We start from the raw sequence: 14933 nt of genomic DNA on the forward strand, positions 1-14933 counted from the left end.
CCGGGGGTGCGACTTATATATGTTTTTTTCCTTCTTAATGATGCATTTTTTGGCTGGTGCGACTTATAGTCCAGAAAATACGGTATATCTTGTCATATTTAAAGCATAAAAAGAGGCTTTTATTTTTTGTTTGGTTTGTAAATGTAAATTTCAACTGAAATTTCCAGCAAGGGTTGATTGCGTTTCTGCGCCATTGAAGGCAATAGATGTCCAATCCAGTCCAAAACAACCAATTCATGATAATACGTTTCTTATAGCACATGTGTCAAAGTGGCGGCCCAGGGGCCAAATCTGGCCCGCCGCATCATTTTGTGTGGCCCGCGAAAGTTAATCATGAGTGCCGACTTTCTGTTTTAGGATCAAATTAAAATGAAGAGTATAGGTGTATATTAAATTTCCTGATTTTCCCCCTTTTAAATCAATAATTGTGCTTTTTTAATCCATTTTTTCTGTGTTTTTAGTTCAAAAATCATTTTGTAAAATCTAAAAATATTTTAAAAAAGCTCAAATAAACATTGTTTTAGATCAATTAAAAAAACTGAATGTTCAATAAAAAAACGGAATATTCAGGGCTTTTAATCCAGTTCTTTTAATCCATTTATTAAAAAAATATCTAAATATTATATCTAAAATGGTCCGGCCCACGTGAAATCAAGTTGACGTTAAAGCGGCCCACGAACCAACCCGAGTCTGACACCCCTGTCTTATAGTATTAGTACAACAGAAGCCTAAAAATCATCACGGCGTGTTTTCCAATACAAATATATACATATATTTTTTGTCCACAGTGAGCCACTGTCTGACGGACATGTCAACCCGCGGCGTCGCCATGGTACCCAAGATGGCCTTGGACGTGATGTCTTGCGAAGTGATGCGGGTTCTCCAGCTGACAGACAACTGCATCGTCCCCATCGGCTATCACGTCCCTCGCAAGGTTGTCCTTTTAACCGCTACGTTCAATTTGCCGCACGGGCGAGCTCAAACCGGGTTCGCCCTCAGAATCCCGGCCACGAGTTCCACGCCGACCTTTACCCGGACACGGCGGGTTGGACTCCGGCCATGTCTGCTGACGAGTGGTGGCGGGGCGGCAACGAGCAGGTGGAGGAGATTTTATTGTTATTATATTGAAATCAAGTGCAGTCATCAACATAAGCTTCAAAATGTCCACGCTCAGGTGGAGAAAGTCAGCCTTCACCCGGACAAGCGACCCAAACCCGAGGCTCCCGCGGCCAAGCCGGTGCCGAAAAACATGGATGCCGTCAGCGGGGACATTAAGGTAAACATGCCGCGTTCCACCCATTCAGTATTTTTTAATCAGCCATTTTTTTTACATAACCAATAGCATCTTTAGTACAGTGGTACCTCGAGATACGAGCTTAATGTGTTCCGGGACTGAGCTCGTATATCGATTTACTCGTATGTCAAATCAACGTTTCCAATAGAAATGAACTAAAAACCAATTAATTGGTTCCAACCCTCTGAAAAAACACCCAAAACACGATATTGTATTGGAAAAACATTTTGATTTATTCTAATTCGCCATCTATTAACAGAGTAACAAATAACTAGTGGTTTATTACTACTAAAATGTGTTTAATACTACTAAAATTAGACGGATTTCGCGGAGGGGAGAAAGAGAGACTTTTTGCACGGCAACGTGCTCGTAACATAACATAAACAAATTTAAATGAACTTGGATGATGATGATGCAGACACACTCAAAAATAAATTTAATCTAACCTTACACTAAACTTAATTCTAATTTTGTTTTCCATTTTTTGATATCTTTCTTCTCCCGGTTCCTGGTTTTCTATTTAACAGGAGGCAGCACGCGGTTGTTCCATTTCCAGCAGTCCAATCAGCAGCACCCCGAGCAGCAGCGCCGCCCCCTCGCGCTCACCGTCCTCTTCCTCGGGCTTCGTCCCTTCGCCGAGTGCGGATCAGGCGTCCAAGGCCTTCCAGAACTTCCGCGGTAAGTCGGGCAACTTTTCCAAGGTTGTTTGAAACCGGACTGAACCTCAAGCCGAAGCTCTTTATTTGTAAAATAACCTCAAAAAGCGCCTTTTTTTTGTTTTACCCGGCCAAAAATGCGATTTATGTTCCAAATATCTTTTTTTCTCTTATAGTCCGAAAAACACAGTACTTACTCCTCTGACCCCCAAATTCATATTCCAACTTTTTTCCCTTTAAGTTATCCGCCTTTTACCGGAATCTTTGCCTCAGATGATGTCATCGGTTTCAACCCTGGAGAGGCACAACGTCATAAAAAATTATTTTACTTGTACAATTTCTGTAGTGGGACCTGCCTGAGTTTTAAGCGTTCATTTTTTTTAATAATCCTCGCCTAGATTTGATCATTTAATGCAAGGGTGTCAGACTCGGGTTGGTTCGCGGGCTGCTTTAACGTCAACTTGATTTCATGTGGGCCGGACCATTTTAGATATAATATTTAGATTTTTTTTTATAAATGGATTAAAAGAACTGGATTAAAAGCCCTGAATATTCATTTTTTAATAGATCTAAAACAAGGTTTATTTTAGCATTTTTTATATATCTTTAGCTTTTACAAAATGATTTTTGAACTAAAAACACAGAAAAAATGGATTAAAAAATGACAATTATTGATTTAAAAGGGGGAAAATCAGGAAATTTGACATACATCTATACTCTTCATTTTAATTTGATCCTAAAACAGAAAGTCGGCACTCATCATTTACTTTCCCGGGCCACACAAAATGATACAGCGGGCCAGATTTGGCCCCCGGGCCGCCACTTTGACACATGTGATTTAATGAGTATAAAAATTGATGGCAGCGGGACTTTAATATTGGCGTTCCGCAGGCCCCACCTCCAAGTTCCGACACATCGTGGGCGCAGTCCTGCACCGCGACACGCACATCACCAACGTGCGGGATCTCAACCTGACCACGCCGGGGGAGTGCGACGGCTTCTGCGTCAACCGCCTCCACGCCGCCGTGCCGCTCGCCATATCCGGCGGCCAGATCGCCATCTTTGAGGTTTGCCAGCGGGGGGGAAACCCACGTTCGCAGGGGGTGTGACGCGCCGCTCTCGTCCCAGCGCTCCCGTCCCGGCAAGCTGCCAGACGCCGCCCTGCCCACCGTCCAGAACTCGGTCAACGTGGCCGACCTTTGTTGGGACCCTTTCGACGCCCACCGACTCGCTGTGGGTGAGTGACCCATCGGATTTACCGTATAAATGGGTGAATAAGTGAAAATAGACAACCATGACAGTTGAATGTCGAGAAAAAATACTAGAGAGAAGTGAAATTGGCTGAAAATAAGTAAAGGTTAATGCAATGCTTGAGCCGTATCCTTGTAAAATGTTTTTTTTAATGTGCCACCTGGGAGTTTGACGTACTCAATCCTTGTTTTGTTTGTTTCTAGCCGGAGAGGACGCTAAAATCCGCGTGTGGCGAGTCCCGCGAGACGGCCTGAAAGAGACGCTCACCGAACCGGAACTCATCCTGCAAGGTGAGGAAATGAAAACCGGTGACGTTCACTCCTTCTCTGCCGTGGACGTCCAGTCCATTCAAGCCGGAATCGATCGTTCGGTCAGTGTTATCGTGATTGGTCGTAGGCCACACGGAGAAAATCTACTCCATCAAGTTCCACCCGTTGGCCAGCGATCTGCTGGTGTCTTCGTCTTATGACCTCAGCGTCCGGATTTGGAATCTCGAAGATGGCAAGCAGGTCCGTCTTCTCACCGGGCACCGGGATCAGGTGAGGATTATCGCGGCCATGTCTGGTCTACATTCACTGCGATATTCGAGGGATTACTGGAAACAATATTTGTAAATGTTTTTTCAGTGCGTTGAAATTTTTATATCTTTTAAAAGGCTAAACAATATTTATAAAGTTTTTTTCAGTGCGTTGAAATTTTAATTTGTATTTTTATTTTATTTTTTTATTTAAAAAAGGGCTCAACAATATTTGAAAAATGTATTTTCAGTGCTGAATTTTTTATTTTAATTTTAGGTTTTTATTTTAAAAAAGGGGGTCAACAATATTTATAAATGTTTTTTCAGTGTGTTGATTTTTTAACGTATTTTTATTTTATTTTTTTATTTAAAAAGGGGGTAAACAATATTTGTAACTGTTTTTTCAGTGCATTGAATTTTTTATTATTTTTATTTTTTACATTATTTACCTTTTGTCTGGTTTAAAACAATTATAAAAAGTGGGTTTTTTTAAGTTCTTTTATTTCTGTTTTTGGACTTGTGCGGTGGTCCTTCAGGTGTTCGCCATGGCTTGGAGTCCCGACGGCAAATTGCTGGCCACCGTCTGCAAAGACGGAAAAATTCGCATCTACGACCCGCGCAAGTCGGATGCGCCCGTCCGGGTTTGTGTTTGTCGTCGACGCCAATGCCATCTTTCCTTTTACTTTGTGTGTGTGTGTGTGTGTGTGTGTGTGTGTGTGTGTGTGTGTGTGTGTGTGTGTGTGTGTGTGTGTGTGCTGGGATGGGAATTCACCAAATGATTTCAAGAACATTATAACATTGAATAAAACTGCATTTTCTTTAGGAGGGTCCTGGTCCCGATGGCCACAGAGGCGCTCGGGTGGTCTGGGTGTGCGAGGGCAAGTACCTCCTGGTGTCCGGATTTGACAGGTACTTTGTTTATCGGTGTTTATCATTTTGCCTCCACTTGCTGCCTGTTTTCGACCATTTTCTGTTCATTTGAGAGCCTTTATGGCTCACTTTTTCCTAATATCAGGGTTTTTTTGGTACGTTGTGGGGGTTAATGAGTGTGTTTTTGTTCAATTTTGCTTGGACTGTTTTGGCAAATATTTTTGTGTGCCTTGACGTCCTGATTTTTTTAAATATAACATAAAATGAAGTAAAAATGTTGTTATTATTGACTCTAACAAAATGCAGTCCAAAGTAAGTAAACTTATTAAAATACCTTAAATTAAAATATATAAAAAAAAACGCTAGCCGACCCCTGTACACTCAATTACAGAAAATTATGATAGGATATTACCGTATTTTTCGTAATATAATCGCACCAGACAATGAATACACAATAAAAACAGTTGTGTTTTTGGGAGGGTCATTTTTTATTTTAACAGAAAGAACAAATGGATGTTAATGTAAAAAAAGTAAAGGGTGAACAACAGGCTAAACCGTTTTTCTGATAACAAAAAACCCAGACAAAAAACAACAACAAAAACATTTTTAAAAACTACGTTAACAGGCTTTTGGTGGTCAGAAAAAAAGGAAAAAAAACATAACTGACACTTTTTTATGAGTTGCAGGCCTTGCCAAACTATGAAAAAGTGTGAATTATAGTCCGGAAATTACCTCCTATGTTAGTATTCGGCCACCGGATGGCGCAGTAGTGCGTCCATCGTGCGTTCGATTCCCACTCACCAAACGTCGGATCCAGGGTGTCAGCTGGGATGGGCTCTGGCACCCCGCGAGCCTGACCATGCTGTTGAAAAATGAATATTAATATCCAATATTGACGTTGATGTATCAGCTGCCTCTAAATTGTGCGGGTGCTGGTGCAGCCGCAGCGAAAGAGGCCTGTACTTGTACCCCGCCGACTCTCCGTCCCGCGGGGCGGTGGCCAGCGTCTCCGTGGACGTCTCCCCGTCCACCCTCATCCCGTTCTACGACCCCGACACCGGATTGGTGTTCCTCAGCGGAAAGGTAAACCAATGAGAGTTAGGGAAAGTCCAAACGCCGCCCAAAGGCTGAGCTTTTTTTGTTGCGTCTTTCAAGGGGGACACCCGCGTTCACATCTACGAGATCTTCCCCCGAGAGCCGCACTTTTTGGAGTGCAGCAGTTTTAACAGTCCCGGGCCGCATAAGGTGAGATCTTACGTCGTCTAACACGCCAGTTTTGGCTCAATATTTGCAGTTTGTATGAAAAACTACGGGGAAAAACAGGCTTTTTTTTCAGAAATTATGTTTTTGTATTGGGCTTGCCATTTTAAGTTACCGTGACGATGGGTTTTGAAACGCAACATTTGCACGTTGTAAAAATGTTGAGTTATTTTGATAGTGTGTTTATTTTTATCCGTTGTTTTGAGCAGTGAAGACGTGCGTTAGCTAAAACCAAAATGTGAGTCGCAGTTAATTCCCTCTTTGTGTTTTTGATTTGTTGGCAATTATTGAAAAATGGAAACTATTCGGAAAGCATCAATTAATATTGAACTATATTGAATTCAATGCTTTTATTGTCATTATACAAGTAGCATAAGATTTAAAGCTTCACCACCAAGTGCACAAATAACAAGAAACAAACAGACAAATAATCAATAAATAATAAATAAGTAAAATATAGATAAGTAGTCAACACAACAACAACAAACCAATGAACAGATTAATAATCAATAAATAATAATAACCCTAATAACAAATGAGATTTAAAGCTTCACCATGAAGTGCACCAATAAATAATCAAAAAATAATAATATAAATAGATAAGTAATACATATATATGTAATAAATAAATAAGTAATAAATACATATAAGTGATAAATAACCAAGAAATAAATAAACGGTGTATGCGTGTTTAGCACGTCGGCCTCACAGTGGAGGATCTGGGTTCAAATCCATGTCGGTCCACCTGTGTGGAGTTTGCATGTTCTCCCCGGGCCTGCGTGGGTTTTCACCAGGTACTCCGGTTTCCTCCCACATGCCAAAGACATGCATGATAGGCTGATTGGACACTAAATTGTCCCTAGCTACGAGTGAGGAAACCGGACTACCCGGAGGAAACCCACACAGCCCCGGGGAGAACATGCTAACTCCACACAGATGGACATGACCTGGATTTGAACCCCAGAGTCGTGAGGCCGATATTGAATTGCGATTTTTGGCGTCCCTCAGGGTTTGGCCTTCCTCCCCAAGAGCGAGTGCGACGTGCGCCAGGTGGAGATCGCGGCGGCCCTCATGCTCAGCAAGACGGCGGTGGAGCCCGTGGTCTTCAAGGTGCCCAGAGTCAAGGTGGGCCGATGCCATTAGCGTTCCCCCCGGGTGGGATCCCCGCTTGAGCGCTTTCCCCGCCGCCGCCCATCCCTCGCAGAAAGAATTCTTCCAGGACGACTTGTACCCGGAGACGGCCGTCAGCTGGGAGCCGGCGTCCAGCGCGACGGCCTGGCTCCGCGGCGACGACGCTCCACATAGAAAGATCAGCTTGAGGCCCAGCGACATGGCGCCGGGTAACGTTTTTACCGGCTTTTCGTCGCCGTCCGTCTAAATTCCCACTGAGGTCTTCCTTACCCGTGTGTCGACAGTCAGCGAAGCCCCAAAGGAGGTCCCGGTGAGGAAGTACATGCCATCGTCCTTCTACTTGGAGGAGAAGACCGACGAGCAGAAGAAAGAAGAGGTGAGGAGGGGGGACGGAGATCAGATCTTGGATTTAAGGCACGTGTCAAAGTGGCGGCCCGGGGGCCAAATCTGGCCCACCGCATTGTTTTGTGTGGCCCGGGAAAGTAAATGATGAGTGGCGACTTTCTGTTTTAGGATCAAATTAAAATGAAGAGTATAGATGTGTATTCAATTTCCTGATTTTCCCCCTTTTAAATCAATCATTGTCATTTTTTAATCCATTTTTTCTGTGTTTTTAGTTCAAAAATCCTTTTGTAAAATCTAAAAATATATTTAAAAAAAAACTAAAATAAACATTGTTTTAGATCTATAAAAAAATGAATATTCAGGGATTTTAATCCAGTTCTTTTAATCCATTTATAAACAAAAAATCTAAATATTATATCTAAAATGGTCCGGCCCACGTGAAATCAAGGTGACGTTAAAGCGGCCCGCGAACCAACCCGAGTCTGACACCCTTGATTTAAGGGATTCATTATATAATAATAATAATCTGAGATGATATTGAAGGATTGAGTTGTTTGATTTTTAGCCCAAATTGTTTCTGGATATTTGGAAAGAATGCCTTTTTTGACTTTGAGTGGGAATATTTTGCATTTGAAGTTGAATACAACTGAACTGTATTGGATCAATGCACCGCAAGTTGATTTATTTTATTTATTGATTTATTTTATGTTGATTTTTATGCAGCTGCTGGTTGCCATGGTTGCCAAACTGGGAAACATGGACGACCCGTTACCGCAGGAATCCTTCGAGGGTGTCGACGAGGACGAGTGGGTGAGTAGATATGAAGGATATAGTAAGTTAATGCTGTTTTTTTCAACTGATTTTGTAAACATTTTGCTCGCTTATTCATTTTTTTTAATTTTAATTTTTAAAAAGGCAGTTTTTTTATTTGCCAGCTATTGACCCGATTTCCCAAAAAATATCAATACGATAATTTTGCAATGCCACAAAGGCAAAAAAAAAAAAATCATGTTGTGATGCTTTACTGCCCTCTGCTGGCCAACTTTAAAAAGTCCAAAAATCAAAAAATTGTCCAGACAACCAAACTTTCTATGACATGCTTTTCCAAATTAATTTTCCGTCATATTCCTCGCCCTGTCGTCACCTTGGTCTTTCTTTTCTTTGGTCTCACAGGACGATTAAAAAGACGAGGACAACCGCACACTCGGCATTACAGCGTCACTCCGACCAATCATTTTTTATCGTGCCAGTCCTATGAAATGTCATTTTTTCAAGGTATTTAATGTTATAATGTGGAAAATGTTAAACATGCCACAAAAGGCATTCAGGAATTCTACATGCTTTTTGGGAGGCTTTCTCAAGGTTGAAAATGATCTTTTAAAAAAAAAAGGAAATGGAATTTTATAACATCTGGAATCATGTTGACCTCTTTTTATAGTGGCATTAACTTTAGAATTTGTTTATGAGAGTAGGTGACGGTTTTGTGATGGTTTCATGTCGGTGCATATGAATATGTATTATCATATAGTTGTGGTTATCTGGGGAATGTTTACAGTTTTTGCTAAAAAAAAATGAGGAGGTAGGGTAAATGTAGCTAATTAAAATATTCTTATGACTATAATTAAATACAGGGTTGCCAGTTTTCATAATTGGCCATGAGCAGTTTTTAAAAAAATGTTTTATTACTTTTACTAATTTTCTGCTTATTCCCTGAGTGCTAATGTACTTTTTTCACTTGTATTTTCTTAATAACCGGGATATTAATATACTTTACTGTAGTTTAGGTTGAGATTTTATTTGAAAGATATAACACTTCCTCCAAATATTTAACTTTATGGGCACTTAAAAGTAGGTTTTAGTCGTTGCAACTTACTGGAATGTCTCAAATGACATAAAAATATTAGTAAAAAAAATAATAGTAATACAATCAAGCCATAATAAGCCGGCACTTCCAAACAAATTGCATCCGTTTGTTTACAATCTCTGATTGTTGTCGGTGTTGGTGCAATGATGTACTGTACTGTATGAATTATGTATTTGCTTGTTCTTCTTCTAAAATGCCATATTTTGTCATTTGTTTTAATACTGCTGGGATCATTTTTAAATCGGTGTGGAATTGTTTAATGGTCAGGGTTAATTTTCCATATTTTATTCAGCATTGTTTTCAAATTAAATTTGACTTTGATTCTATTTACCCATCTTGTTGTATTTCTAGTTGGATTTTTTTGAAGACATCAGGAAAAAATATACTTGGTATACTTGGTTTATTACACTGTTAAAGGTGTTTGACCGCTTATTTGGTATGCTTCGATAACCAAATGAATCAGTGCGAGATATGAGAACCAAGCTGCAGTTCTTCCTCCCCAACGCTAGATGTCATCATACTAGTAGACAAGCAGTCTTCGATGCTTCCGTGAACTTTGACACTTCCGTGTAACTTTCAATGCTGTTCCTGCATGTGAAGAGTCCTCCGTCCTCCGAAAGCCGCATTACGACGCCGAAATGGTAAGAAAAGTCATTATTTAAATGAACATGTCATTCTTGTTAGCGTTTTCTTGTTTATGTGAGCTTTATTCCATGACATTATCTTAATTTAGCGAGAGAGCCACGGATGAAATACAAATCAACCATTATACCATTTGGAGTTAAACACAATGGTGGAAAAAAATCAATTCATTTCTAGCATTTTGAGTTGGATCATTGAAAGCGGCAGAAGCGGATTTGAAAGAAAATGGCCCATTTCTAATCATCCTAATCCTAATTGGACACTGCTTTGTTTGTACCGCAGGAGTAGTATAGTAAGGCTTTTTTTTCGTAAAAAACGACATAGTATAGTAAGGCTTTTTTTCTTAAAAAACGACATAGTATAGTAAGGCTTTTTCTCGTAAAAAAACGACATAGTATAGCAAGGCTTTTTTCTTAAAAAACAACAGTATAGTAAGGCTTTTTTCTTAAAAAAACGACAGTATAGTAAGGCTTTTTTTTCCTTTAAAAAATGACATAGTATAGTAAGGCTTTTTTTCTTTAAGAAACGACATAGTATAGTAAGGCTTTTTTTCTTTAAAAACAACATAGTATAGTAAGGCTTTTTTTCTTTAAAAACCACATAGTATAGTAAGGCTTTTTTTCTTAAAAACGACATAGTATAGTAAGGCTTTTTTTTCTTTAAAAACGACATAGTATAGTAAGGCTTTTTTCTTAAAAAACGACATAGTATAGTAAGGCTTTTTTTTCGTAAAAAACGACATAGTAAAGTAAGGCTTTTTTTCTTAAAAAATGACACAGTATAGTAAGGCTTTTTTTCTTAAAAGATGACAGTATAGTAAGCCTTTTTTTTTCTTTAAAAGGCTTTTTTGTTAAAAAATGACCATGTATAGTAAGGCTTTTTTTTCGCAAACTGCACACAGGTGAACCATCTGGGATTTTAACCCAGGACCCCCACTGTGATGTCGACGTGGAAACCACTCAACCACTGGCCCCCCCTAAAGTAAGGGTTTTTTTCCTCATAAAAATGAGAAATGTATATAGTAAGGCTTTTATTCGTAAAAAAATGACCGTGTAAAATCAGGCTTTTTTTCAAAAACTCCACACAGGTGGACCATCCTGGATTTGAACCCTGGACCCCCACTGAGGCCGATGTGCTCACCACTCATCCGCCGGGTCTTCAAAAATGACCATGTATAGTAAGGCTTTTTTTCTTTAAAAAATGACATAGTATAGTAAGGCTTTTTTTTTTTCTTAAAAAACGACATAGTATAGTAAGGCTTTTTTCTTTAAAAAATGACATAGTATAGTAAGGCTTTTTTTTCTTAAAAAACGACATAGTATAGTAAGGCTTTTTTTTCTTTAAAAACGACATGGTATAGTAAGGCTTTTTAAATTAAAAAACGACATAGTATAGTGAGGCTTTTTTTCTTAAAAAAATGACATAGTATAGTAAGGCTTTTTTTTTTCTTAAAAAACGACATAGTATAGTAAGGCTTTTTTCTTTAAAAAATGACATAGTATAGTAAGGCTTTTTTTTTCTTAAAAAACGACATAGTATAGTAAGGCTTTTTTTTCTTTAAAAACGACATGGTATAGTAAGGCTTTTTAAATTAAAAAACGACATAGTATAGTAAGGCTTTTTTTCTTTAAAAAACGACATAGTATAGTGAGGCTTTTTTTCTTAAAAAATGACATAGTATAGTAAGGCTTTTTTTTCTTAAAAAACGACATAGTATAGTTAGGCTTTTTCCGTAAGAAACGACATAGTATAGTAAGGCTTTTGTCTTTAAAAAATGGCATAGTATAGTAAGGCTATTTTCTTTAAAAAACGACATAGTATAGTAAGGCTTTTTTCTTTCAAAAACAACATAGTATAGTAAGGCTTTTTTCTTAAAAAATGACATAGTATAGTAAGGCTTTTTTCTTAAAAAAACGACATAGTATAGTAATTCTTTTTTCTTAAAAAATGACATAGTATAGTAAGGCTTTTTTTTTTCTTAAAAAACGACAGTATAGTTAGGCTTTTTCCGTAAAAAACGACATAGTATAGTAAGGCTTTTTTCTTTAAAAAATGACATAGTATAGTAAGGCTTTTTTTTTCTTAAAAAACGACATAGTATAGTAAGGCTTTTTTCTTTAAAAACGACATGGTATAGTAAGGCTTTTTAAATTAAAAAACGACATAGTATAGTAAGGCTTTTTTCTTTAAAAAATGGCATAGTATAGTAAGGCTTTTTTCTTTAAAAAACGACATAGTATAGTAAGGCTTTTTTCGTAAAAAAACGACAGTATAGTTAGGCTTTTTTCTTAAAACAATGACTTAGTATAGTAAGGCTTTTTTTCTTTAAAAAACGACATAGTATAGTAAGGCTTTTTCTCGTAAAAAAACGACATAGTATAGCAAGGCTTTTTTCTTAAAAAACAACAGTATAGTAAGGCTTTTTTCTTAAAAAAACGACAGTATAGTAAGGCTTTTTTTTCCTTTAAAAAATGACATAGTATAGTAAGGCTTTTTTTCTTTAAGAAACGACATAGTATAGTAAGGCTTTTTTTCTTTAAAAACAACATAGTATAGTAAGGCTTTTTTTCTTTAAAAACCACATAGTATAGTAAGGCTTTTTTTCTTAAAAACGACATAGTATAGTAAGGCTTTTTTTTTCTTTAAAAACGACATAGTATAGTAAGGCTTTTTTCTTAAAAAACGACATAGTATAGTAAGGCTTTTTTTTCGTAAAAAACGACATAGTAAAGTAAGGCTTTTTTTCTTAAAAAATGACACAGTATAGTAAGGCTTTTTTTCTTAAAAGATGACAGTATAGTAAGCCTTTTTTTTTCTTTAAAAGGCTTTTTTGTTAAAAAATGACCATGTATAGTAAGGCTTTTTTTTCGCAAACTGCACACAGGTGAACCATCTGGGATTTTAACCCAGGACCCCCACTGTGATGTCGACGTGGAAACCACTCAACCACTGGCCCCCCCTAAAGTAAGGGTTTTTTTCCTCATAAAAATGAGAAATGTATATAGTAAGGCTTTTATTCGTAAAAAAATGACCGTGTAAAATCAGGCTTTTTTTCAAAAACTCCACACAGGTGGACCATCCTGGATTTGAACCCTGGACCCCCACTGAGGCCGATGTGCTCACCACTCATCCGCCGGGTCTTCAAAAATGACCATGTATAGTAAGGCTTTTTTTCTTTAAAAAATGACATAGTATAGTAAGGCTTTTTTTTTTTCTTAAAAAACGACATAGTATAGTAAGGCTTTTTTCTTTAAAAAATGACATAGTATAGTAAGGCTTTTTTTTCTTAAAAAACGACATAGTATAGTAAGGCTTTTTTTTCTTTAAAAACGACATGGTATAGTAAGGCTTTTTAAATTAAAAAACGACATAGTATAGTGAGGCTTTTTTTCTTAAAAAAATGACATAGTATAGTAAGGCTTTTTTTTTTCTTAAAAAACGACATAGTATAGTAAGGCTTTTTTCTTTAAAAAATGACATAGTATAGTAAGGCTTTTTTTTTCTTAAAAAACGACATAGTATAGTAAGGCTTTTTTTTCTTTAAAAACGACATGGTATAGTAAGGCTTTTTAAATTAAAAAACGACATAGTATAGTAAGGCTTTTTTTCTTTAAAAAACGACATAGTATAGTGAGGCTTTTTTTCTTAAAAAATGACATAGTATAGTAAGGCTTTTTTTTCTTAAAAAACGACATAGTATAGTTAGGCTTTTTCCGTAAGAAACGACATAGTATAGTAAGGCTTTTGTCTTTAAAAAATGGCATAGTATAGTAAGGCTATTTTCTTTAAAAAACGACATAGTATAGTAAGGCTTTTTTCTTTCAAAAACAACATAGTATAGTAAGGCTTTTTTCTTAAAAAATGACATAGTATAGTAAGGCTTTTTTCTTAAAAAAACGACATAGTATAGTAATTCTTTTTTCTTAAAAAATGACATAGTATAGTAAGGCTTTTTTTTTTCTTAAAAAACGACAGTATAGTTAGGCTTTTTCCGTAAAAAACGACATAGTATAGTAAGGCTTTTTTCTTTAAAAAATGACATAGTATAGTAAGGCTTTTTTTTTCTTAAAAAACGACATAGTATAGTAAGGCTTTTTTCTTTAAAAACGACATGGTATAGTAAGGCTTTTTAAATTAAAAAACGACATAGTATAGTAAGGCTTTTTTCTTTAAAAAATGGCATAGTATAGTAAGGCTTTTTTCTTTAAAAAACGACATAGTATAGTAAGGCTTTTTTCGTAAAAAAACGACAGTATAGTTAGGCTTTTTTCTTAAAACAATGACTTAGTATAGTAAGGCTTTTTTTCTTTAAAAAACGACATAGTATAGTAAGGCTTTTTTTCTTAAAAAACGACATGGTATAGTAAGGCTTTTTAAATTAAAAACGACATAGTATAGTAAGGCTTTTTTTCGTTAAAAAAACGACATAGAATAGTAAGGCTTTTTTTCTTAAAAAACGACATAGTATAGTGAGGCTATTTTTTCTTAAAAAATGACATAGTATAGTAAGGCTTTTTTTCTTAAAAAACGACATAGTATAGTGAGGCTATTTTTTCTTAAAAAATGACATAGTATAGTAAGGCTTTTTTTCTTAAAAAACGACATAGTATAGTTAAGCTTTTTCCGTAAAAAACGACATAGTATAGTAAGGCTTTTTTCTTTAAAAAATGGAATAGTATAGTAAGGCTTTTTTCTTAAAAAACGACATGGTATAGTAAGGCTTTTTAAATTAAAAAACGACATAGTATAGTAAGGCTTTTTTTCGTTAAAAAAACGACATAGTATAGTCAGGCTTTTTTCTTAAAAAACGACATAGTATAGTAAGGCTTTTAAAAAAAAAAACGACATAGTATAGTAAGGCTTTTTTTCTTAAAAAACGACATAGTATAGTGAGGCTTTTTTTCTTAAAAAATGACATAGTATAGTAAGGCTTTTTTTTCTTAAAAAACGACATGGTATAGTTAGGCTTTTTCCGTAAAAAACGACATAGTATAGTAAGGCTTTTTTTCTTAAAAAACGACATAGTATAGTTAAGCTTTTTCTGTAAAAAACAACATAGTATAGTAAGGCTTTTTTCTTTAAAAAATGGAATAGTGTAGTAAG

At 36.6% G+C, this 14933-nt stretch overlaps 1 protein-coding gene across 8 annotated transcripts in view; it reads left to right on the forward strand.

Annotated features, from left to right (window-relative positions):
• The window catches only part of coro7 (coronin 7), an 86269-nt gene that overhangs the window by 61433 nt on the left and 9903 nt on the right, over window positions 1-14933 (forward strand). For 5 of the 8 annotated variants that reach the window (XM_077618880.1, XM_077618879.1, XM_077618882.1 and 2 more), the window contains exons 12-32: window positions 789-934; window positions 1000-1098; window positions 1175-1276; window positions 1822-1972; window positions 2842-3017; window positions 3079-3187; window positions 3405-3491; window positions 3598-3740; window positions 4255-4359; window positions 4542-4627; window positions 5530-5671; window positions 5744-5833; window positions 6857-6973; window positions 7053-7188; window positions 7264-7355; window positions 8048-8134; window positions 8498-9829; window positions 10732-10811; window positions 10918-11007; window positions 12715-12794; window positions 12901-12990. In XM_077618880.1, coding sequence (XP_077475006.1) covers window positions 789-934; window positions 1000-1098; window positions 1175-1276; window positions 1822-1972; window positions 2842-3017; window positions 3079-3187; window positions 3405-3491; window positions 3598-3740; window positions 4255-4359; window positions 4542-4627; window positions 5530-5671; window positions 5744-5833; window positions 6857-6973; window positions 7053-7188; window positions 7264-7355; window positions 8048-8134; window positions 8498-8506 — 1877 coding nt within the window. In that variant the 3' untranslated portion in view covers window positions 8507-9829; window positions 10732-10811; window positions 10918-11007; window positions 12715-12794; window positions 12901-12990. The remainder of the gene's footprint in view (window positions 1-788; window positions 935-999; window positions 1099-1174; window positions 1277-1821; window positions 1973-2841; window positions 3018-3078; window positions 3188-3404; window positions 3492-3597; window positions 3741-4254; window positions 4360-4541; window positions 4628-5529; window positions 5672-5743; window positions 5834-6856; window positions 6974-7052; window positions 7189-7263; window positions 7356-8047; window positions 8135-8497; window positions 9830-10731; window positions 10812-10917; window positions 11008-12714; window positions 12795-12900; window positions 12991-14933) is intronic. The other 3 variants (XM_077618881.1, XM_077618885.1, XM_077618883.1) reach the window with 2 other exon arrangements.

This window comes from Stigmatopora argus, chromosome 14, assembly GCF_051989625.1.
Source record: "Stigmatopora argus isolate UIUO_Sarg chromosome 14, RoL_Sarg_1.0, whole genome shotgun sequence".
NCBI lineage: Eukaryota > Metazoa > Chordata > Actinopteri > Syngnathiformes > Syngnathidae > Stigmatopora > Stigmatopora argus.